This window comes from Lathamus discolor, chromosome 5 (genome assembly GCF_037157495.1).
Source record: "Lathamus discolor isolate bLatDis1 chromosome 5, bLatDis1.hap1, whole genome shotgun sequence".
Taxonomy (NCBI): domain Eukaryota; kingdom Metazoa; phylum Chordata; class Aves; order Psittaciformes; family Psittacidae; genus Lathamus; species Lathamus discolor.
This window is the reverse complement of record NC_088888.1, coordinates 116,883,497-116,908,857: the sequence shown is the minus strand read 5'-3', so window position 1 is coordinate 116,908,857 and position 25,361 is coordinate 116,883,497. Positions and strand designations below refer to the sequence as shown.

The window sequence follows — 25,361 nt, the reverse complement described above, 5'->3', positions numbered from 1 at the left end:
TTCCATGTGGTCAGCTAAAGAGTACAAAAGAGTATGCCGGGCTTGACAGCACTTCTGCAAGGTCTGTGAATATGTTAGCATGTGCTATTACTCCAATTACAACCACTGAGTTGGTCTCCTTTAGGAGTGCACCTATACATGGGTGCAGATAAGGTGATTAAGTTCTGGCGTTTGTAGTTCCTGCCTCCAAACATGTTTGTGTCTCTTGACTTTTCTTGTTTTCTGAAGTGCTTGGTTAATGTTCTTCTGGATTTGCTGTTCATAAAGAAAATTATCTCTGAAAAACTATGGCTGTTTGTGTTTCATAACCGGTATTTCTGTGTCTTACACTTCAGACAGCATGGTCATTTAGTGGCTTTTTTCCCATTTAGTTTTTCTTGCCAGCGTATTTATTTATCACTCATTTACTGCAAGGATAATCCCTGAAAGTAGATTGCTTTACACAACATGTTTTTCAGAACCTCAGGAGTATGATGAAAGCACACAGTGCCAGATTTTTTTCTCCCAGCAAATCTCTTTGGCAGGAAAGGCGATCTAGTACTCTGAAAATACCCTGGAGAAAAATCTGGAAAAGCAAAAGCATGGTTGAAACCTGCATGCTCATTTTCTCAAATGCCTGCAGCTTGGGACAGTGACATATTGAGAATTAGTTAAATAACTTTAGCTTTTAATAAGAACAATGTTGATTTTGGTAGCAAAAAGTGTATCAAGAAGACTGATGATAATAATGATGCTTGGGTAGGGTCTCTTTCTTATCCACATTGCAGGGTGTCTAAAATACCTTCAAGCTGTAGTTTCCCTCTAGGTAGAACACTTCTTGGTGTCTCTCCCCCATGCAGCCATTGTAGTAGTCCTGTAGCTCTCTACCTCTTGCAGATTTTGACTGAAATCAGTCTGTGCCAAATGAATGGCACAGACACAAATAGTGTGATTTCATAATCCTTATCTCCCATAAAAACTAGGTTACAAAACCTTTGTGTATGTGGTGAAGAATTTTGAGCTAAAGATGTAAAAATTAACCCTTCCAGGTACGGAAAGCTGTTCAACAGGAAGGCTTCAGCAGAAGGAAGAGAGGATATAGAGACATCAACGACATTGACATCAACATGAATGATCCTTTATTTACAAAGCAGTGGTACCTGGTAAGCTTTGCAAGAAAGTCACAGTAATCGTAACTACGTAATCAACATTCAGGCTGTTCTGTGCTGATGCAATTTTTTGCAAGACTTCTTTCCAAATATCTCACAAGAACTTGGGAATGGATCTAAGGCTTGATGCTCTTGTGTTTAACTGTACCTCTTTTATGCTGGGAAGACCCAGCACATTTCAAGAGCTCAATTTCATTTCAGTCAATGGAAAGATCCTTAGAAGGCTTGAAAGAGAACTGTATTGGTGTCCTGTGGGCATTCCTGGTGTGCTGATGTGACCCTTAAAACTGCATATGAATCATGTCTTTGAACTGTTGCCAGGTAAAACATTGTTAGAGAATTATAACAGAAAGTTCTAGTGTATTGGCTAGAAAAAGTTGAGGGTTTTTTTTTGTCCTATGGAAATATGAATATTAATTGAACTCTTCTGTCAAAAGCAGAACAGCTGAAAACGGATGAATTTTGGCTTAAGCTAATGTTGAAAGAAATTCATATTTTGCTAAACTGTTTCATTTTTAATGTGTCATTTTATAGGGAGAAGTCTTCAGTCATATAAGAAAAAATTTTACATAGAAGTAGCCAAAATTATATAAAAGGTTGATAAAGTACTTTGGGCCGGTTTTAATCTTGCAGCCTAATGAAATACTTCGTAAATGCAGTGCTGCCTTGTTAATTTAGGAAGGGTCTTTTTTGCTTAGGAGTAGTGTTTCATATTCTCTTTCCTTTCAATCCATTTCTTATATTTAATGATTCCATCCAATAGGGTTGGCATTTTTTCTCCCAAAAAAAGGAGTTTTCAGGTGAATGAGGGTGCATTAGCAGGGATGGGACTTAATCCTTGATGAGATGATAAAATAAAGCATGGATTAATTCACTCTTTTGGGTACTTCAGTCAAAATGTTGCAGTGATAAAAATAACAAAACTTAAGGTATACATTGTTTAGATTATAAAGTACACTAAAATATGTTCTGAAATTAGATGTGTCTAATGCAAAATCAAAATTTTTTGCATCTGGACAGCAAAAGCTATATAATTTTTCCTACAGAACTTGAGAACTTTGTAAATGAGTGAAAATGAGTAATGCCTGAATGTACAGGGAATTGCCTGTATTGCAGAACCATAGAATCGCACAGAAACAAGGTTGGAAAAAAACCTTGAAGTTCATCGAGTGAGCTTTACTGCTTGAAGAAGGGCTAACCTTTTTATCAAAGAACTTGTTTCTGGCACCAAACCAAGTGGTCATGAATTTCAGTAAATCCCTGCCTTCAAGAAAAAAGCATTTCTTGCTCATAGAAAAGTCCTTTGTAAAATCCATTGGTCTAAATTTTTTTTCTGGATTGACCTACTGACCTGACATTTTAAGTAAAAAAGTCCTTTTGGGGGTCCAGAAGGTTCAGGGTTTAACCAAATCTTATCAACCACAAAGAAGTGAATTTACACAGGGTTTGTTTTTTGATGTTTTGCTTTGGTTTGATTTTTTACTACTGCATTATTGCAGTAGATACGAAAATGTACAGATGTGCACTCCAAAGCAAATGGAATACATTTTTCCGTACCAGAGATACATGCAAAGACATAAAGCAGATTTCAGTGGCTGTGAAAACGTGCCTATCCAGTAAAAAAACCTATTCTTCTTTTTCGCTGATGTATCAGATTAACACTGGTCAAGCAGATGGGACTCCTGGACTTGACCTTAATGTAGCTGAAGCATGGGAGCTGGGATACACAGGGAAGGGAGTAACCATAGGAATTATGGATGATGGTAAGTGAAGACTGAATGCTAATGTAATATTTTAAGTAGCTTTTTCCATATAATCAGAGTCAAAGAAAGATTAAAAAGTAGTGATGGATTGCTTATAATGGTGAGACTACCAGCCTTCGTAAAGACTTTGAGATCTTCAGGGAAAACATATTATAAACACTTCACTAGGGATGCTGAAGCATGGATATCCAAGCCTTAAAAGTAGTTTGCAATTATCACTCAGATGTCTTCCAGGGCACACTATAATGGCCATTAAGCCAAAAGAAAGACTCCCCTTGACTTCTGGAGGCATTGACTGGAGGATGTAATTGCTGTGCAAAAAGTACTTAAGAAAACATTTTCTGGGTTACATTATTCTCAAAGTCATACTTGACAGCTGAAATAATTAAACACTTTCATGCTCAATGTCAATAAAGACCTGCATATTAAATATATTACTGATTTGAGGCTAAGTTCAGGGAAGGTGAAGATAAAAGGTACACTTGAAATCACAGCTGTTCTACTCCTGGGTTCCTTGCTGAAGTACAGGAAATCTCTGCAGTCTCTCAGCGCTTTTCTTTGGGCTAAGTTTTGAATGCTTTCCTTTCATGGTGACTGAATAATTTTAAAAATAAATAAATAAAATACCTGGATCCACTTACGTTTTCTAGGGTCAGCTGAGATCTGTCCTCTTCTGCTTACTCCTAAGACAAGTTTTTTGTGGGAGTAAGAAAGTAGACTCAGGTATCTGTATATTTGTGAGAAATCAATCTCATGTGAGGGATCATCTCTCATGTGATGTTATGAGAAATCACAGTTTCAGTGGTCCCACAGAGGCAGGACTTAGCTTTCAGAATAGCTGAGCATGAGTGTAATAGGGACAATGACAAACTATTTGAGTTTCAGGTCAAATAAAGCTGTTGGCCCTTAAGATTCAGCTTTTAGAGAGGTGGGGTAGTTTGCGTTATATTCACTTTCCAGTAGCTCTGGAAGAGCACCTGAGTAACATGATTCTTCATTGAGACTTTTATTGTCTCCTCTACCATTTGGATCGGTAAGGCTCTCCACAGATACATGGGTCTCTTCCAGCAACTCTAGTGCTGAAGGTTCTACACAATGGGAGGTAATCATTGATCGGAATAACCACCATAATACAACATTGTCCTTGCAGATAAAATGGAGCATGTGACAGTGTGGTGGTGGCAGACATGGGACAGAGTAATGATCAAAATGTAACATGAGATTGGTGGCTATTCCGTGTATAATTTAACTGGATATGTAATAGGTCAGCTTATCCCATCAGAGTATAGATCTGCTGCTTCTGTTATGCCATACCCTGGGATTTGTATATTTGCCATATGTAGAAAGAAACCATGCATTAGAATGAGTATATTCTGCATCACTGCCCTGTCGCAGTCTTTAGCACTCTACCAAGGTGGGGAGCCTATGCTCAGATATTTGCTAAAATGTTCTAAAACAACATTAAAAATTGTCTTTTAAAAGCACATAATCCGACGTGTTTGTCTTAGTGATCTCCCCAAGCCTAGTCAGGTAATTTTCTGTCTACCTATTTTACAGTTTTCACTGGTTAAAAACACTCCTTTTTATACCCCGTACTGATCCAGTGCTTACTGATCTTGTTAGTCTGGGTATCCTCTGAGATGATAGAACTTGTATACAGATAAATTGTAATTTAAACTAATCTTAATAAGTAAAAATTATCTAGTCTACAAAGCAGGTCAATAAATTGTCACTGAGCTCCCTTTTCAATTGGCACCTGGATTTTGACATAAGTGATTGAAAATTCTTACCTGAGAGTGCCTCTGAAATGGTACACCAGTATACAAGCCCACATTTAAGAACTGGAATCTCATTTCAGTCAGTTGCATTATTCGCTATGATTATTTTGCTATGGTGGCAAAGGAATCTTGTTTTCTTCTGTGACCATTAGAAAATCTTTTCTGAAACTCTTAACCTTTGGTTTCTGTTCTGTCATTATCTTATTGCAGGAATTGATTATCTGCACCCTGATCTTGCATCAAATTACGTAAGTACATGCTGACTTTTTTCTGTAAAATGTGGATGTTCTGACTGTTATAGTCCCTCTGCTACAAAATTTACAATGGCGAGTGAAACAACAGTATAGCTGAACGGCTTATTTGACAGATGATACATTCACATTGAGAGAAGCAGACTAAAAATGGGACTGCCTGTATGTACTAGGGATGGAAAGGTGACAAGGCTTGCTGTGGAGAAATGACAGTGCTGCCTCACATTAAATAAGCTGCAGCTTGCAATATTGGATTTAGAACAGAAATAAGTAACCTGGGAATTGGCTGTAAATCCTGCTATTAAGATGCAGAATGCACCTGTCACTTGGAGGGGCAAGGAGCTGTGGCTGTGGCAAGGCATGTATTAGCCTTTGAATTCTCTCAGAGCAGCTTAATTCCTTCATAACAGGTGATTTGATCCAGTGCTTCAAAGCATGTGCAGAACAGATTGTGTATTCTCAGTACATGCTGTGCCAAGTGACTGTTCCTTAAAACTAACTCAGACCTTTGGACTAGAGGATTTTATCTTTCTTAATTATTCCAGGCTCTTCCCAGCTCCCCGCTGACACTATAACTCCTGTCTCCAGGCATCTACAAGGGTTCCCAGTACCCAGGGGCTGTCAGTTGCCTTTGGGATGCACTGGTCTCCCAGTGTACTTGTGGCACTCTGTTGGGCAATGGGCATGAAGAAGCTGGGCCACTGCTGGGGGGGTTGCAGTATCTCTGCTTTAGGTCTTGCTATTCTTCTGCAGCCACTGACTTCCTGAGGGAAGCCCAGGCTTCTTCAGCTGAGCAGTATGGTTTAGTTTGCAACTGCAACTAAATGAAGAATGAAGACAACTGGAAATCTGGTAAAAACAAGAGCCATTCAGATAGAACAGCTGTGAAATGAGATGTCCCATCCCTGGAAGTGTTCAAGGCCAGGTTGGACAGGACTTGAAGCAACATTGTCTAATGGAAGGTGTCCATGCACATGGCAGGGGTTGGAACTAGATGATTTTTCAGGTCCCTTCCAACCCAGACCATTCTGTGATATGATTTTATGAGTTATTTTTATGTACTTGCAATTTGGAAAATAATAATAAACAGGATGAGAATTTATTTCTTGTTGCAAGTAGCAAAGCACATCTGGTAAAGAATAAATGGATCTAGAAGGCGTTTACATTGCACAAGGAATTTGGGAAATAGCTGACCACAGAGGTGAAGTGCAGGATAGCCAGTTTCACTTCTTATGAACTGGCTTAATTACTTGAGAGCAGCTAATTAAACCCTGTGCCCTAACTGCAACATTACCTCCCAGTGGAATAACTTAGTAGGATGTTTCCATAGATTCATACAAATAAAGAAGTTTGTAAAAGGCAGCCCTTTTCTTTGCAGAAATTGCGCTCTGTGCGTATGTTCTGTTGTATGATGTGGGCAAAGCATGCACTTTTTATTCACTTTTCAGCAGCAGGCATGGACAAAGTATGTGGGAATATTCTGGTTCTAAAAGTCATGTTTCAGCTAAAGAAGCAAAAAGCCTGTACAGCATACCTGGTACAATGTCAAATAGGAGCACTGCTGTTGTTTACAGTGCACCTTAGGATTATGCCTGGAGACCTAAAATAGATTTCTCACTAATACAGTGTTTTCTCTTTTAATTCTAAAAATGTTTTCTGCTTGATGGATAAATATTTGTCAGGCTTAGCAGAAAGGTATTGTTTTATGAGTGGCGATGGTGAGGATTTTGGAAATTAATGGAAGATGACACAGAGAATGACAATGGACAGACATGATTCTAGAAATGAGCAAATAGCAGAGCTGGAGGCAAATCTGAGAGTTCAGAAAAGAAACACTGCTATGAAAATTGGAGAAGAAAAGCTGTAGGACATGGGGACAACAAACCTTTAATGGCAGTCATGAAGGACCTGGGAGGAGACTGATCTGGAGATGACAATCTGAAAAGGTCTGTGTAGGAAGGACTTTGTCCAAGCAAGGAGGGGTCCAGTAGTGGAGCGATGATCAGGATCAAGAGGGACAAAAGATGATTGGCCAATGTAAAATGTAGAATTAGGCATGGCTTGTTCAGGGCAGACACAGGGGAGAAAAGACTGAAGATCAAGCGCTTGGTAAGGCAGTCATTCAAAGGAGCAGCAGAAACCCTGTCTGAAAGATCACTTTCTTAAACGAGATACCACCCCAATGGGTTTTTTTTACAGAAAGAAAAGTAGGAGCTGTCTGTGAAATCTGTAGTTCTAGGCTGTCACAGTACTGGGGGAAAGAAAAAGAAAGAATAGCTTGAGTGTGTGTATAGTTCATCTTCATTGCATACGTTTCACTTTTAATTCTGTGCTGAATATACCAGAGGATACAGCAAGCAATGCGCTGATCTATTCACACATTATATGCAAGGTAAGTGAAACTTGGTAACTGGTGAGAGGTGCTGGCACCTCCTTGCGCAGAGCTGGCTGCTGTTGCTGTGTCTGAGAGGCATCTGATGAAGGGCAAGGTGAATTCCAGCTCCTGCTGCTAAATTCTGCCATCTCTCTGTGGCCCAAGTACCACGCAGCGGTTGCAGGGCTTGGTTCACCTGCTCTCTGCCTCTGCTCCTCTTGCTGCAAGGCTGCACAGACCTCCTTCAGTCTTGGAGATCCTACTCTGACAGCATCTACTGTGTCTCAGAGACCACAGGGGCCTTCTTTCCCGGTAGGTAGTAATTTGGGTATGAATTAAGGGCACAGACTTAAATCCAGCTGAAGGAAAGATCAGTTTGGACATAAAAATGCAATGACGTGAGTCTCTTCAGGGGTGAGTTGTTAACTCACTTCAGGCTGGCATAGCAATTGCAGGCACCTTTGTACAATTCCTATACCACGTATTTGGTGTTTCACGACATTTGCACTTTGGGACAGCTTTCTCTTCAGTTACATTATTTATTTTTAGGAAATTAAAAGCTTACAGCTTATGTTACTCGAGTGTGTAAATGCCTGCATATCCTGGCAATGCCTGTGCATCTTGCTTGGAAAATTGGGAGCAATTAGAAAGTCTCTCAAAGGTGGTGTTTTTGGCACTTGAGCATTTTCAAGTATAAAAACTTGGCATTGGTTACTCAGCTTAATTTGGCTTTTATGTTTTTGACTTGCTGGTTTTCTTGCTTGAATAGTTTAATGGGGGTTAGCACTTAGACAAAATGGAGGGTCAGGGAAAAAAGACCTTTCTAAAGAAAAAAACAATTTGTATTTTCTTCTAAAAATTGCTGAACTGTGACCTATTGTATGGAGCGCACTTCCATCCATATATTTTTTTGCTGTTTCTGAGCTTTACTGCTTCAGTCTCCATTTCTGTTTTTAATGCACTTTATATACATGGAAGGGAGTGCGCCTGCTCACAGCCTGGATGAACTGCTCTCCCAGCACCCCCTCCCAGGTTGCTGCAGTATAGCTACTTGCTTTTCTGGGATCAAGGGGTTATGGCAAAGCTGGAATTTTCCATTCTGCACTGTGAATGCAGAGAGGCTCATTGTCAAACGATCGATATTTTCTTCCAAGCCTTGGAAACCCTGCAGAGGTTCAGCCTTAGGGAAATTATTTCTTTCCCCACAAAGAGAACCCTTCATTATGAACTGATAATTAAAAAGCTGAAGCCTAATGTACTTCATGGTTTTCTTTCAGCTCAGACTGTACATACAAAGCCAGCAATTTTCAGGACTGACTTCTCTGAGATGCAGCATCTGAGTGAGAAAGAAAACTGAAGTTACAAGGGCTGCACATTATATATGTCTAATAAAAGAGGAGAACAGCAGCTGTTGGGGGTGTACAAATATCAATACATTGTTTTCAAGAAAAAACTAAGAGAGCAAATGGAGACTGGATGTGCCAAGAAGAGAAACATAATCTGATCTCATATTGTGGTACTTTTATACTTGGCCAATGTCTGCTGGTGAAGGTCAGTGTGGCTGCATTATCCCATTTATGGCAGCGGGGAGCTGATTGTCTCGTGTAAGTGCATTTGTTCCTGATTAGCAGTAGTGAGGAAAATCAGGATGCCACCAAGAGGCTCGGGTCAGGAGTAAGAAATTGCTGTTTTCAGCATCTGAACTGCGTAAAGCTGAAAGCTTGTTTCAAAAAATTGGGGAGGGAGAGAGAATAAGACAAACATTTACTGTAGGAAACCCAGAGGTGACTGTGTGAGTAGGTATACAAAGTACTGGCAAACGTTAAATGGAAATCATGCAGAAATATATGGTAATGTAACATACTCAGATAAGAAAAAAGATTCTGAAATCTGTGGAACTACACAGATGTAACGTGTGCATAACCAAACATGCAGTCATCCTAGCAGCGCTTCATTGCTGTCCCTCCCCTAACTTTCTGTCTTTCCTGTAACATGTGTCTATGGTACCACTTTATGTTCCATCTTCCAAGGTCCTTACCAGCCGTCACTCAAGCTGTACTCAGGAGAGGATTTGCTGAGCAAAAAATGCCATATGTGAGGAATGAGGGAAGAATTTCTGGAGTTACTCTAGAATAAATTGAAGTTTTCTGTCATCTACCATTTCATACTCAAATGTGAACAGCAGGTGCTCTTATCTGTCTTCTCTTTCCACTTTGGTGACATCTCTAAACACAAAGCAGTCTCTCTCTCACAACTTTTGGTTACTTGTCACCAGCTAATATGATAACAGCTCCCCCTGCCTTGCTGAGAGGCAAACAGAAGCATATTTTTGGAATAATTATCTTATCACATAAGCAGTGAAGCAGGGAAATGTTCTATTTCTGTTATGAGCTGCAATTTCCATTGTTTGCTTGAGGAACAAAAACATCATTAAATAATCTTCATAGCCACAAAAGAAATAAGAAATAGTACAGGTGATAAATTATACACTGCAATATGTGTAGCGAAGCTTAGCAACAGCATAAAGGATCTTCTTTCTTTCTTTTGGAAAGCCTGTGTTTCCTTCAATAGCATGGATTTCCGAGTATGCCTTGGCCTCCCTGCACACTACTGTAAGGACGTGCAAATTGCTCTGGAGGCCATGAGCCTGATCTCAATGATTTACCAATATAAATCATCCGTATCTCCACTAAAATCACTGGGGCCTAGTTGTGGGGGTTTGTAAGTTGACAAAGCTCCACTGACAGCTGTTGAACCATTCTGCTTTGACCTGATGAGCTGCCCCACAAAGTCCCAGCTGATGGAATTGCCCAAGTCAAACAGAGTTCACATGTAACTGGTGGCGAGAAAAACATTACTGTTCCAAGACTGAAATTTGTTGGAGACCCTCTTGAAGACCTTGAAAAGCTCCCAGTGTCTCTCTGCTGTCATTAATATCATCCCAAGGGATCCACTGGGAACGTAAAGCCAAACCTTAGCAGAGTCAGGTTCATACTTGCGTGGCATCAGCAAATGATTTCAGTTAGCTTTAGGAGATCTGAGTCCTATGACATGATTTTCAAAGAGACAGTTGCACTGCCATTTCTTACTGCATTTCAAAGGGTTATTGAACACAGGCACTAGACACTTAATTTCAATAAACCCTTACTGCTAATACATCAAAGTTACTTTCTGGGCAAACTCTGCATGCTGGCCATTGTTGCTAGTACCAGTTTTTAATTGCAGTGTTGAAATAACACATTATCAAAAAGAAAAGAACGGAATAAGCTGTTTCAGATGCTTGAACACATCACTAATTGGGTTTGGGGTTAGTTTGTTTCCCTTGTTTTTTATGGAGTTGGGCTTTTTGCTAATAGGTTTTCTGAAGTGATCATTAGCATAACAATTAAAAATTATTAACCAAAACCTGGGATAAATTCACAAAGCATCCTTCTACTAACATTGAGAATTCAGTAAGTGCACTGCTCAATGGATGCTCTTAAAGCAGATTGTGGCAGAAATTTCATCAAGAGATAGTTGAAACAAAATGAAACCTCTCTTTTGCCAGGATAGAAGGATGGATCAAGCATTTAAATGCCAAGTTGACTGATGCCTTAGCAACTGAAAGCGATGGCCTTCTGTTGGGCTGTTTGTGCTGCTCAGATGGCTTCTGGCAGCTAAGGGTCTGGTTTTAGCATTTAGAAGATGATCAGTCAAGACATGCAAGACAATGAAGTTTCACTGGCATAAATTACAATTTACAGGGAAGAGAATGAAGTTCTCTGTTTCAGTCTTGGCTGGTTTTTTATGTTACTCTGTGCAGAATCAGCTTCTGGGCTCATCCCTCTGTTTTGTGCGATCTGGGTTGGTTTTTTTTTCTCTGAACATCTGAAAGGCTGAAAATGAGATGATGCCTTCTCTGATAAGATCAGCCAGGCAAACAAAGTTCTCTGTGTGCTGGGTTTGTCACTTACAGAAAATGCTTCACATCTGGAAAACCTTAATGGGGTCCTGAAAAAAACCCTTCCTTGCTCCCAACAATACCTGTTTTTGCAGGTGCCCGTCACAGTGGTGCTCATGTACCAAAGTCTTAACTGTACAGTCCCTGTTCTCTGCCTTATGGCTGTTCTATATGAGCACCGCTAATGGGGGAGAGAAGCCATGGTGCTATGTAAAAGAGATGTCCGTGTCTTCTTACTTGGTGAAAGATAAAAATGTTCTGTAATCCTAGATGTTATCACAGCCTTCTAGCTTTCAACTCAATTAAAATGATGGAGCAGCAAAAAGAATTTAGAGACTATTTCTCCTCTTGATTATTTCATGTGGCCAGAGGCTTTTTCTGCAAGGGAGGCTGCAACTTGTGAAAGGGGTATGATTGCCTTAAGGAGAGATGATTTGTGTCACATACAGAGGTGTGTTTGCAGCTGAAAACTGGATTTCTCACACTGAAAGATGTTGTGCTAACAGGTTTGCTAAAGCCTGTTATGAAAGATCTGGACCCTGACTGCTTCTGCAAGTTCTTGGTGCTTAGCATCATCTATACCACTGGAGTTGGCATGGCTCCACTGATGTTGGCCTCTTCAGGGGATGCACTGATTTTTCCTGGCTATAAAATATCCTCAAAATAAATTCCTTTGGAATCAGAAAGATACTAATGCATTGTAGTTGCATTTGCCTGTTTTAAGAGCAGTGAATGCTGAAAAAAGTTTCATAGAATGGTTTGGGTTGGAAGGGACCTTAAAGATCATCCAGTTCCAAATCCCCTGCTACAGGCAAGGGCACCTTCCGCTAGGCCAGGTTGCACAACCTGGCTTTGAACACTGCCAGGGATGGGGCAGCCACAGCTTCTCTGGGCACCTTGTGCTAGTGCCTCACCACCCTCACCTTCCTTATATCTAATCTAAATCTACCCTCTTCCAGCTTTGAGTCATTCCCCCTTGTCCTGTCACTACATACCTTGTAAAAAGTCCCTCTTCAGCTTTCTTGTAGACCCCCTTTAGGCACTGGCAAGCTGCTCTAAGGTCTCCCTGGAGCCTTCTCTTATTCAGGCTGAACAACCCCAACCGTCTCAGCCTGTCTTCATAGGAGAGCTGCTCAGTCTGTGATCATCATCATGGTCCTTCAAATTTCCAGCTTTATTCTATATTAGAACAACCTGAAAGGAATAATCTTCAACTTAAATGCATGCCTAGTGTACAGGCCATGTAAGATGGTGCCAGAGACAACTCGCTTTGCAAGCTAAAGACAACACATTGTCCACAGCATTTATTTTTCTCTATAATCAATGTTCTTAATTAATCAGCTGCACACTGAGAAAGTGCAAGGTGGCTAATCGCCTTAATCATTAAGCAGTGGTATTAATTTTGATTTAAAGCATCATCCATGGAAAGTAAATTAAGAATCCTGAAATGAGAAATGCACAGGGGTGGAAGAGAGCAGATAAGGACATTTGTGCATCAGTTCTGGCTGGTGCTTTTGAAAGTGGCTTGTGCCTCTCTCCAGGGTTTCTCCAAGTAAATTTGTTTTGAAATATTTTCCTCTTCTATTTGGGCAAGAAAAGGAGAGGAAAGATTTTAGTCCTCACCGTTTACCATAGAGGGACCTGGCATTGCATAGTTTTGGGTTTTTTATTACTTCCCTTTCTGCAGACCGGTTAGCTTTTAGAACTGGACAGAAATCTTTCATTAGAACAATATTTTTACTAGTGGAGAGCAGCGTTTTCTGAAGTGTTCACGGGAAAATAAAAGTGAAATGCTTTTATTTTGGATCAGTTCAAACTCCTTTTAAGTATTTGACTTCTAGAACACAATTAAACCAGCAGCAACAAAACCCCACTCTGGTATATGGTCCACTTGGGAGAACAGGGTCAGATACACAGTGCCCTTGAGCAGTGCACACCATGTATTTTTAAACCAAGTTCAACACAATGAAATAAAGAGCTTCTGTTCCCTTAAAGTGAAAACACCACATTTTGGGTTGGAAAAGGCAAAAACAGTTTTAAAGATTTTTCCATTGATTTTCTAGTTTTCAAAGAATAATTATTTCAACTGCTCATACTGTTTAGGCCATAAACCAGTGTTGAAATCCCTGAGTATCCATCAGCATTGAAATGGAATTTAATTAGAATTCATAGTGTAGTTACATTTTGGCTACCAAGGTATCACCAGGGAAGGCTGAATTAGATGGTGCATGTTGGGAACACTAGCTGCATCAAAATTGGACAGAGGTAAAGACTTCCAGGCCCAGTGGTGATTTTGGCAAGGAGAGTTTCAAACCCACTGTTAATTAGTGAGCATGAAACTGATTTTGAAAGGAGAGTTTTGGCCAAGCCCTGTGGATAAACTGAACTTGTAGGAGACAAGAGCAGGGAGGCACAAGAAGTCCGCTTTCTTCTGCAGAACCGTAATAACCTCAATAGAGTAGATGAAGATGCAGACGATCTCCAATACCTTAAACACCTCTCCTTCACTGTGTCTCTGAATTAATTTGGTTAGTTCAAAATTAATTCAATTTTTTATGTCCCGGCTCTTCATCTTGACATGGTTGTTTGCTTTGCATTGTTTGATTTTAGGTATATGCATTTGTGTTTTCCATGTTAACATTCTACTTCTCAGTAGCTATGTTGGTGGTTGATACTTCAAAAACACCTGCCATATTTCAGATTACTTTGATTTAAATATCATGTTCTTCATTTCTGTTGCATTCCCAGCAGAAGCAATAAGCATAATGAACATCTCTTACAGTGGAACAGAGTAGTAGTGCGCAACGTCTAATAAAATGTTGGCTTCGTTGAAGTCACTGGTAATTTTTCCATTAAGTTCAGAGCAATCACAAATCTGGCAGATCATATAAATAACAGGTTTCTAATGTTTGCTTTGCTGTGTATTCCTTTTTTTTTTTTTAATCATCACAGTGTGAGGCAGACTTCCGTGCTTCAACTGAGGAAATAATGATACCAAGAGTTGTGGAAACATGACTGCCCCGGGTACCATGTTTTGTTGTAAAACAGGAGCTTGTATTCGGTGAAACTTCAGTCACTTCCAGTGTTGTGTATCTGTTGTTTGGTGAAAGTTAAAAGGATATGGCAGTCCGTATCTCAGTCACACGTTCCATGTGCTGCCCTTATTGCTTACTCATAAGCTTTGATGTAAAAGGCGGATCATTGGAAATGCTCTGCAGGGCCGGTTGGGGTCTGGATTTTATTAAAGAAGGTGAATCTCTCAGTGTGTATGAAGGAAAGCACAGAGGTTGTGCTGTCTTCAAGGACTTCATAATTGCAATCCTAGCACTTGTTTTTTAGAATCACTTCTTGTGAGAAACTAAATCACTTTAATTCAGTGGCACTTAACTGAGTTGCAGAATTAGTCAACAGTGATACCGTGTCTGACTGAAGTAATTGTGAATCTTTCAGTCAGCTAATGATGTCTGGGACATTGCTTAAATTACTGTGAAAACATCAGCTGTGATCAAATATACTAACCTTTAAGAGAAGAACCTGGAATGATCATGTGCTATTTAAAAGCATAAATACTTGAAAAGTGTAATACGTGTGGATTTCCATGAGCATCTCTGTTCTGAAGAACCTGCCCTCTGTCCCTGAAATCTTGGATTTAGCTGCCCGTTGGTTTTGCTGATTGATTGACACAGAATAAACAATGCAAACTTTTTAATTAATGAAAAAGCGTATAAATTGGTCTATTAAAATCCGTGAGAACCCCGCAAGTCTTGACAGATTTTAGTCACATTTTTAATACTCCCCTGGGAAGCTGTCAAACTATGCTAATAAGGTCAGCACACAACTGGAATAAGACAGAATAGATCTTCAAGACTTTTTAACTCTAAGGCATGTAAATCAACCTGTGTTTGCTTTTTGTGACTAAAGAAATGTAGGTAGTATTTTGCATTATGTTTTTTGAGTTTCTTCTCTGAAATCTTCACCTCCTTTTGATTCGGTTACAATGTCCTTTCTATGTGTCCATTCATCTTCTTCCATATTCATGCAATTAAGGTGAAACACCAGTTGAGGAGCTGTTAATGGTTTCTTCTCTTGTCAACTGGGAAACCTTTCAGAAGAAGGAAACACCCAACCACTTCTCTGTCTCTTCTGTTCTTACTTTCAGCTCCTCTGTATCCCCCAGATATCTCTTCCTGTCTTCTCTCCATAATCACGATGGACCAGGTCTGTCTGTTGTAGCTGACTCCTCAAACTGTCTAAACCACTTTGTTTTCCCTCTGTTCAAAGCTGCAGTTTGCCTGTTTTGTAACAGTAGGCTGGTGTGACCTGTTAAAGGGATCATGTGTAATATCCTGCCAAATTTGTCTTATGAGTGCCATTATAACCACAGGTGCAGTATTCCTGCACTTTGCTGTGAGCATTGCAGATAACTGATCAGTTTTTAATGACTTGGACTGTGATGCCTCGGGGATCACAGAGAGCAATATGGGTGCCAACGCCTGCCAGCCACCCCAGCAGCAGGGAAGTGCTTTCTCTCCCAGCAGTCTTTACACAGACCATGTCATGCTAAATGGCTGGATTTGAATGACAGCTGAGTTTGTACTGCAAACTGCGCTAAAGATTCTCTTACACTAATGGGGAAAATCGTCTGATCTACCAAGTGCCACTTGAGACCTTTGTGCTGGGTATAATCTGAATCCTGCCTGCTGTATTTGCTGGGAGAGCCCATGGGTAAATTTTGGGAGACTTTGGATGGGGCTCATTGACAAGAGCAAGAGGGTTTAGCTCCCCTTCTATTTTAGCTCATCCCTCCAAGAGGCTGAAAGTGCTATCTGCCATCAAACCACTGCAAACACAGCCTTTACTGCAGCTCAACACTCGACTCATATTTGATGTATTGACAAACTTGCCAGTTATTCCTTACTGGAGTATAACTAAGGAGAGTGGACCTGAACCTCATTTCTCTGCTGCCAGCTTTATACCTCTATTACTCTCCAACTTTAGTAGGTCACACTAATACAGAATACAAGTATATGAAGGGGGGGAAAAAATCCATGTATTGGAAAGGGAACGTGGGCCAGGGCTTTAATGGAACACTAAAGCTAGAGGAAATGCATGTTCATGTTATTTTTCAATACAAAGTCATTGCACAATTTGTATTTGCTATTATGATAAAATAATCCAATTGCTCAAACATCTGTAGCCACACTGACGCCAGGTTTTTCCTTCCCTCCTCCCCCCTCCCAGAATTAGAGAAATCAAGGAATTCATCCCATAGTCTGAAGCTTTGAAGCTTTAACTTTGGTCCTTGCTCTGATATCTTTAACAGTAACTAGTTGCTTAATTTATTTTGATTTTATTAATTGAATTGTCTTAGCAGTATGCTTCCCTATGAACATTCAGTACACATTTGGTATTTTGTAGGTATAGCATAAAGATACTTATGCACCTTCTCTGAAAATTAAGGAATGTTTGGCTGAGCAGAAATAGGTTGGGTTTGTTTTTCAGTTAACTTGCTTTTGCCTTCAGAGCTCTGGCTCTAAGTAATTAACAGTTGGTGATGTGCTTTAGGTTTCCTCTACATCAACCTGAAAATTGTGGAGCACGCTAAAAATGCCAAGAGGTGAATTGTGGAGCAGCTTCTTTATTATAGGCAGAAGTTCATATGGCTGCTTGCTTTTTAATAAAGTCTCATGCCTGCTTGAATTTCTTATGCTTTTTCCTATGTCAGGTGAAGGCACAGGGGAGAGGAAATGGGGGGTGTTTCAATAAGCTAGCTTATAAATAAAATGTTATTAAAAAATAATTCTCTACTTCTTAAACATTCTGCCCAGCCTAAATTTTCTCTGACTTTTTGTGATTCTTGGGGTGTTTTTTGTCCAGTTTGACTATACACCTCTGAGCCAAGGGTTAGCCGACAGCCACAGAGGGTTAGATGACATTTAGCTGAATGCATTTGGATTTTCATTTTGTTTACTGGGAAAGCATTCAACAGTCTCGGTGCCTGAGAAGGGAACTGGTAATTTCTTCTGTTCTTTGAAGCTTGAAAAGTCTGTGCTTAGGTCTACTGGCATGGTATACATCAGTGCTGCACTGCCTAGGTGCTTCATCCCCATGTGAAATAGGAAGTTGGTTTAGCCACAGCTTTTCTCTTTGAAGATCTTCACGCACCAGCCAGTGATGTAACTCGTGTTTGTTTTCTGATTTTATCTGCAGGGGAAGGAGGAAGGAAATTAGTAGGGAAAAAAGCAAAATAAGAGGTTGTGTGCCATTATAGTGCCAAGTGGTATGTAGAGAGAATCATCAGTTACTTGAGAAAGGAAATCTGTTTAGTGTAGAAAAAGAACGCAGTGTAAAACTATCTCAGTGAAGCTATTTGTCTTCATAACTGCAACTTTAAAAATAAGGCCACCTTAATGAAGATAAATATAATGTCGGCATGAGTCTCAGTGGGTTTTTTTCAGCTGCATTTTTTTGTTTGTTTTTAAACCTGGGAAGTAAAAACATTTCAGCTTTACAAAATAAGTTACATCAGAGGTGGAACAGCCAGTAAGTGTCTTTCTATAGTTCTAATAAACTGGATTATGGAAGTTGTTACAGCTAGTTATCTCACCTATTCTTACTGTTCTAAGTTAAGCAGTTGTCACCTGTTGTTTGTAGCCAGTTTATCATTTTTCAGTCTTTTGACCTAAGCCCAGATGCTTGATGAGTGTTGAGGAAATTCAAGTATGAGCTTTTTCGCTGATAACTAGAAGATGAAACCACCATTGCTGTGTGCTCTGTACATGCTCCTTCTGTGGCCAAGCAAGGCCTCTGAAACTAGAATACCAGGAGGGCTCATGGGGACCTCAGGTGTTATTCAGACCCAGCACACTTCTCTGCTCCATCTGTTTCGGATGATGCTCTGATGTATTATTTGGAGGCTGTTTGAAAAGGAGGATGGCAGAAAAAGTGTGCTGCTTATTCATTATTCAAGATCTGGCTGATGTTGTCTGGCTGACTACTTTTATGATGTACCTGTAAGAAGTGGGTAAAAGGCATTCATTACTGGAGGGAGCTGGCAGTGAATTTGCTCTTTAAGATGAATATTTTTTAACACAGTCCATTACTTTGTGGATATGTTCTTGATGTCGCCAAGGTCTTGAATACAGCTCTGATTTGCTGGATAGTTATTTAGGACATGTAAATTAGTTCATGTAGAGGCAGAGATATTTAAGCAGTTGCAGGGTTTTTTTATGGAAATAAAAATGAACAAACCACAGACCAAAACAAACTAGTGCAGCATGCGTCCCTGCAGAGAGGAGAAAGCTTACTCTAGCACTACTGACTTAGCACAGCGCTTCTGTTTTTCATTAACGACTTTTAAGCCTTATAGCACCCCTCCTAAGCAAAATATCATGTTGCCTCCCTTTTTGCCTCCTGGTGAGCATATTCCCTTTTCTTAAGCTTGTGTGTACAAAGCTGAATTTCATTTTGCAACCACATCGTGTTCGGTGTTATTTTAGTGCAGTTTCTCTGAGATGTTATATGTTGTAATTTGAGCCCAGGGGTTTGCTCGCTCTTCAGATCAGTACAGAAATCAAACAAGCAAAAGGTATCTTTCTGCCTCACATCTCTGAGGATTTGCAGTTGCCTGAAGATTGCAAGACCAGGTGCCACCCATCTTATAAATGTTTCTCTTCTTTTAGAAGGTACAAATCTCTGGGCTATCTTCATCACTGCTGTAACATCATGAACAGAATCAGACTGTGACTATCAGGGCATGCGTCTTTTAATTGTTTGTCTCCTGGACTAGCAGGGGAGCATAGGCACATTTCTTGAGTTAGGGAGAAAAAGAGAAGTATATGTGAATTACACTTCAGAGGCTTGTAAAGCCATGTAAGAATTTATGGACTTGCTGCATTATTCAAGGTACATAATTTTATTACAGATCTGAGCAGCACATGGGACAACTGATTTATTGTTATTGTCATATTTTATATAATGAATGTTTTAGAAGATTTTACTGCATGTGTTTTAAAAAGTACAGGGCAGTTCTTTGGGAAATGCCAGGCTGAGGTAATTTTTAAGGAAAGCAGAATTCTATACACAAGCAAAAGTTATCTATTCATTGTGGTAAACAAGCCATTACTTGGTAAATGATTGAAAGCATCTCAGCATCTGATCCATTACTCTTCTGTTAGCATCTTATTTGAGTTCGAGGTTAGAAAGTAAAAATAGAGATATGCCTTAAAATAAAATACCATTCCTCTCTGTAACAGTATTTTTATTATATAATACACAATATGTATAAGTAATTGCATAGGTGATGATTGACAAACATCAAGTTAAGATTACTCTAGAGCAATGAACTGGTTTTGATTGCATAAGAGTGATAGGATTCATCTCTACTATATGAGCAGTCTAAGGCTAGATTAATCTATGTGCCTAAGACTGGTGGCTTGAGTTGCTCCCTGGAAAAGAAGGCCAGGCAACTACCTTTGACACTGAAAACCAAATACTAGACACTTCAAGTCTAAGTAACTGCCAGTTTGGTTTTAAACCTGGAAACAGAATCATCTGAATTGAAAAGCAGAATGTTTTCATTTCAGCGTGCTGTTGCGGATCCTCATCTGCACTGGTTTTGGTTGCTGCCTCCTGGGTTCCTTCCCTTATTAAATCTCTGTGTTACCAATAAATTCCCTCTTGCTGTCTGCTGGGGAGCCCGGCCTGTGGTGGAGAATGGCAAACCACAGATTTTAATATTCACTTCCCAAAACACATGACAGATTAAATATTGTAACTATCCACTGAAGCAGTGTTCTTTTAGGTTCAGTTTTGAAACTTGATTCAATTTGTCACTGGTTTATGCTTTAAAAAAAAATAATATATTTTATAAGGTTGAGGTTTAGATATTTGGGGATTTGATGTTTAAATTAGGAACTTGAAGCAGACCATTTGTACTTGTCGCTGCCGTTTCATTACCCATTCCGCTGCTTCCATAGTGTGGGCGGAATATTCCTTCATGAAGCTGAAACTTTCTGTCTTTTCTCAAAGACCCTAATGAAGATAAATTGTGCAGTCAGCAGTTGTTTTCTTTCCAAGAATTCTTCTTAATTTTGCCTGTTTTGCAGGCATGGTTCCTGCTACATTATGTATCTTTTTCCTTTGAGTGCAGTGATCCAAAATCAGGCAAATAAGAGCTGCAGGGTGTGGGAGAGTGCTGCACAACTTTGTTTATCGCCTGCCTACAGCAACCTTTCCATAAGCTGACATTTGATTACATGGGATGTAGAGCAGAGCTGCAGTCTGCTGTAGAGTGGCTGAATCATTCATGCTGGAATCCCTTTGCCCGTCACTTCTCTGGACACAAGTGATACCTCTGTACAGCTAGAAGGGCTTTACTGGTCATAATTTTTGCACAAGGGAATTCTAGGGTCAGGAGCCCTTGGTAGCTACCACGAGGTGCTTGAACATCTGATGATGTCCTGAAAAACCAGCATCACCAGACCCAGTTTGAACTTAGGGTCTATTTATGTAAGACTGTATTTCTTCCAGAAGGGGAAAAAACCCACGGCTGACCCATGGCTGAGATTAAATTCTCATCTGTACAATATTCTTAGAGTGAAAACTGAAGTTCTGACTGAACAAGAAGCTGGCAATATATTGAACTAATTACATTTAGTACTGAGTTAGACCATACCTACCTGAAAGAAGTGATCAGAAACCACTGGAACTAAGCTTAGCTCTTTGCAGTCTGCATAGTTTCCAGGCCAGGTCTAGTCCAAGGCAATCGTTTAAGAAAATTTCTTTAATTTAAGAAAGTGAGAAAGTGATTGAAATGCATTTCTCTCCAAAGGTTGCCAAGCCAGACTCTGTGACAGAGTAAGTTTTACCTGCTAATGAAATTACTCAGTCATCATTGCTATTTTGACTTTACCAGAAGATGTGATTCTTCTGATTCTCCTTTTAGGAGTAGACACTGCACTTATTGATAAAGAACAGGACTGGATCTTCTGTTGACCAGCTCAATTCTTTTTACAGACAGGCTAGAAAGTTGGGGCTGTTCAGCCTGGAGAAGAGAAGGCTGCGTGGAGACCTCATAGCAGCCTTCCAGTATCTGAAGGGGGCCTACAAGGGTGCCAGAGAAGGACTTTTCATTAGGGACTGTAGCGAAAGGACAAGGAATAAGGGGTTTAAACTTAAACGGAAAGTTCAGATTAGATATAAGGAAGTTCTTTTCTGAGAGGGTGGTGATGCATTGGAACAGGTTGCCCAAAGAAGTGGTAAATGCTCCATCCCTGGCAGTGTTCGAGGCCATGTTGGACAGAGCCTTGAGTGATATGGGTGAGGCATCCTTGCCTATGGCAAGGGAGTTATAACTTTATGATCTTAAGGTCCTTTCCAACCCAAACCAGCTCATGATCCTGCCTCTGGCAGCAGCCAGTAGAGAGGATGCTTAGTGTGCATCATGATCACCAAGTCTGTGTGGTATCTACCTGATTATGGCCTCTGGTTTCTAGCATTCACTGTTTTATGGACTGTTGGAGAAGGAGGAAGCATCTAATACTCCTGCCAGGTTTATCTCCAATTTGTCTAACCGCATTTTGATTTCATTCAGGCCTTTAGCTTCTGTATTGCTAAGGGGCAATAAATTTTGTAACTCATCACATGTTCTGTTAAAAACTACTTGTTTTATGCAGCTTCTAAATCTCCCCTCTGGTAATTTCTATGGGTTCCCAATAGTTGTTGTATATGAGAAGTAGTAAATAATAACTCACCATCCACCTTCTCTGTGCTGTTCATGACATCTAGACCACTGTCCAGTTCCACTTCTTTCCCTTGCTGAAAAGTCATGTCTGGTTACTCTTAGCTCGTATAAATCTGTGCCATTCAAAGTGCTGTGTAAGCAGTTGTGGTAATTAAAAGAGGTAGATTAAACATACACCTGGGCACAGGAACTTAGAAGCACTGAGAATTTGTGGCTATAGCTGACATCATTGGAAGGCATCTTCAGGCAGAAAATCAGGGCCTTAGTTTGGAAATATAGAAGGATCAATAGGGATACTCACAAAGGGATTCAGCTATGTCTGAGATCAAGAACAGCCATGCAATATCCATTCCGTAAAACTCTGCTCCATTGAAATACTGCAGAATTATTTCTTATCTTTGCTGAATATAAGCAACCAGGTTTTCTGAAGTGATCACCAAAGAATCCCACAAAGAGACGTAGTTTCATCCTCCAAGGATCAAGGACAGTGTTGTGTCTGTTTCATTCTGGCACAAGTTTTTAGGAGTTAGGGGTTTTGAATCCAAAACCCAAAGACTTTGGTGATGCCAATGGACTGTCTATTCCTGTACCCCAGGAACTGAGAATCTGCTGAAGGGGAATGTTTTTAGGAGCAAAGCTATTCAGCCACAAGTCGCAAATTATCTTCAATAGCATGCTCAGCCAAATCTTAAAAAGAATACGAGTACACATTAGTTAAGAATTAACATAATTATGTTCCTTGAGTATGGTGTTTATTAAAATATAAACTCTGTGAACATCCACTTGAGAGGAAGCTTCTAAATATTTTTAAAAGCTTAATTTTCAGTCACCCTCGTTTATTTTTTCATTAAGAGAGAAGAAAAAAGATGGCACTTGACTTTCTGAAACTTTCCATTTCCTTCTCAGATACAGCATCAAAAAGTTGCTGAGTGTCCTTAACTCTGCTGATGCAGCAAATTCAGGGATGGTTTAGATTTATATGAAAAGCAGGGACATGGTATATAGCATTTTCAAAAGTGCCTGAGAGCCACATTTATGAAGCTGTTCAGACAAGTCAAAGACAAGAAATTATGCAAAGAGATGTTCAGGCGGATATGCTGACCATTAATGCAGTTTTCACATTTAGATTTTGGGAAATTTACATTCTTAGGCATTGAAATGTTTTAGAAATGGCACAGTTTTGACTGAATTGGACTGAAAATGAGTTTTTCAAAAAGAGTTCTCTGATGGAAAACCCGAGTGCCTGGTCTCTTACACCATTTGGACAATAGGATTTAACCTTTTTCCTGGCATACCAACCAGTGTTAACACCTAGATACTCTTGTAAGTGTTGGTGAGCAGTCCCTGAGTAGTAATTTGGGCTCTGAAACCACCTTGCAGTTAGCCACACTATTTGGAAGTATTAGTTGTCCACAGGATGCTTTGCTCTCCAGAAAGCATCATTCCCCAGACTTGCTGGCATAGGAAATGGCACAGAACAGCAGGGACCAGTTTGTGTCCGGATGCATCTCACAGAATGAAGAGAACAGTTTTGTAATGATTCTCAGCTCCCCCTTCAGTTTGTGTCCCACTTTGCCCTGCATATCTGTTTTTCTGCTGACTTACTGGACTTCTTTGTGTTTTGCAGAATGCCAAAGCCAGCTATGACTTCAGCAGTAACGATCCCTTCCCCTACCCCCGCTACACAGATGACTGGTTTAACAGGTAGGTGGATTTTGATCAGCCTGCTCTTCACTTTGGTTTGCTTAAGAGATTACAAGTATTTGCTAGTATTTTCTGCTGAATTCAATGGTTGCCAGAACAGAAGGTGCAGTCTCACTACTGCTTGAAAATTAGAGGTTACTTATGACTTAATTTTCTTATGTAACCTCTAAATAGCGCTGAATAACCATTTTAAACTTCATAAATAAAGCTGCTGCTTCATAAGAGTATGTATTTGTGTTTTTTGAGCGGGTGATAGCCGTATTATCTTTTTCTGTCAGCTATCCTAGGACATTGCAGTGACACAAGTCTTTATAGATTGGTTTCCCATCTACTGTGTCTGAGGCAGTGTCATACCTAGCTAATTTTAAAGGGAGCAAGCTAGAGACAGGAAAAGGCTTTGGAGTAAAAAGGTCCTTTCATCCAGTTGTAGACCAAGAGGCAGAAAGCAGCATGACGTAGAATGACCAGTTTAAAAAACAATTAGACCTTATGTAAAGTTCTGAATCATCTGTCTTTCACCTTGATTTCAGGACAGTGTGCATGGGTAGCATTTCAGGGCTGATTCTGAGATATTTCTAGCTACTGGAGGAATTGAAGTCCACGTACACTGACTGGGAACCTGTTCTATTGTGTTTATAAACCTGGAATCAGCAATGCTGCTGTGCTTCTTGTGTTATTTCTCCTGAATGCATCATGACTTACCAGGACTCAGTCCTTCAGTGTGTTCTGACCTTAGGCAGTTTACACTAAGAGAAGGTCTGGTCCTCAAGTTATGGTATAAATAAAGTGGCCCTAAAGAAAAGGCTTCAGATTTTAGAAAGTGTGACTTTTTTGTTTCCTTAAACTCATTTTAATTAGAATGGAACAGAAGCACATTCGGAGAGGGTTTTCAAAAACCCCAGGTGTCTCCTGAGTTCTGCCTCTGTCCCATAAAAAAGCCCTTTCTGTCAGGCTTCTAGCAAATTGTTAATGTAGTCAAGGATGCAGAGTCCAAGGCACACGTATAAGGTGTGTTTATTCATAGAATCATAGAATATGGTTGGAAAGGACCTCAAGATCATCTAGTTCCAACCCCCTGCCATGGGCAGGGACACCTCACACTAAACCATTCCACCCAAGGCTTCATCCAACCTGGCCTTGAACACTGCCAGGGATGGAGCATTCACAACCTCCCTGGGCAACCCATTCCAGTGCCTCACCACCCTAACAGGAAAGAATTTCCTTCTTATATCCAACCTAAACTTCCCCTGTTTAAGTTTTAACCCGTTACCCCTTGTCCTGTCACTACAGTCCCTAATGAAGAGTCCCTCCCCAGCATCCCTATTGGCCCCCTTCAGGTACTGAAAGGCTGCTACTATTATTATGATTATTATTATTATTACCCGATGATCTCAGCATCCAGCATCTCTAGCTCTGCAGCATGCTTCCCAGGTCCCAGGCAGGTTCTGGCTTGGATTTGCAAATATTGGTTTGGGATATTTCCAGTGAAATTTCCAAATGTCTCCTAGATGTAGATAGAATTGATACTGACAGCATTTACATAGCTGCACCACTGAGATTTTGGAATGTATATTTGAATGTGGTTTTCATCTCTAACTTATTCTGGCTGTATGGATGGCCTCCGAGTTTTGTGCGGGGGGGGGGGGTTGGTTTTCTTTC

General features: G+C 40.1%; 1 protein-coding gene across 1 annotated transcript in view; it reads left to right on the top strand.

The window, feature by feature from the left end:
* PCSK2 (proprotein convertase subtilisin/kexin type 2) overlaps nt 1-25,361 on the top strand; it is a 109,388-nt gene that overhangs the window by 51,002 nt on the left and 33,025 nt on the right. Inside the window, exons 3-6 of the mRNA XM_065682298.1 lie at nt 1,029-1,142; nt 2,803-2,911; nt 4,900-4,937; nt 23,626-23,702. Coding sequence (XP_065538370.1) covers nt 1,029-1,142; nt 2,803-2,911; nt 4,900-4,937; nt 23,626-23,702 — 338 coding nt within the window. The remainder of the gene's footprint in view (nt 1-1,028; nt 1,143-2,802; nt 2,912-4,899; nt 4,938-23,625; nt 23,703-25,361) is intronic.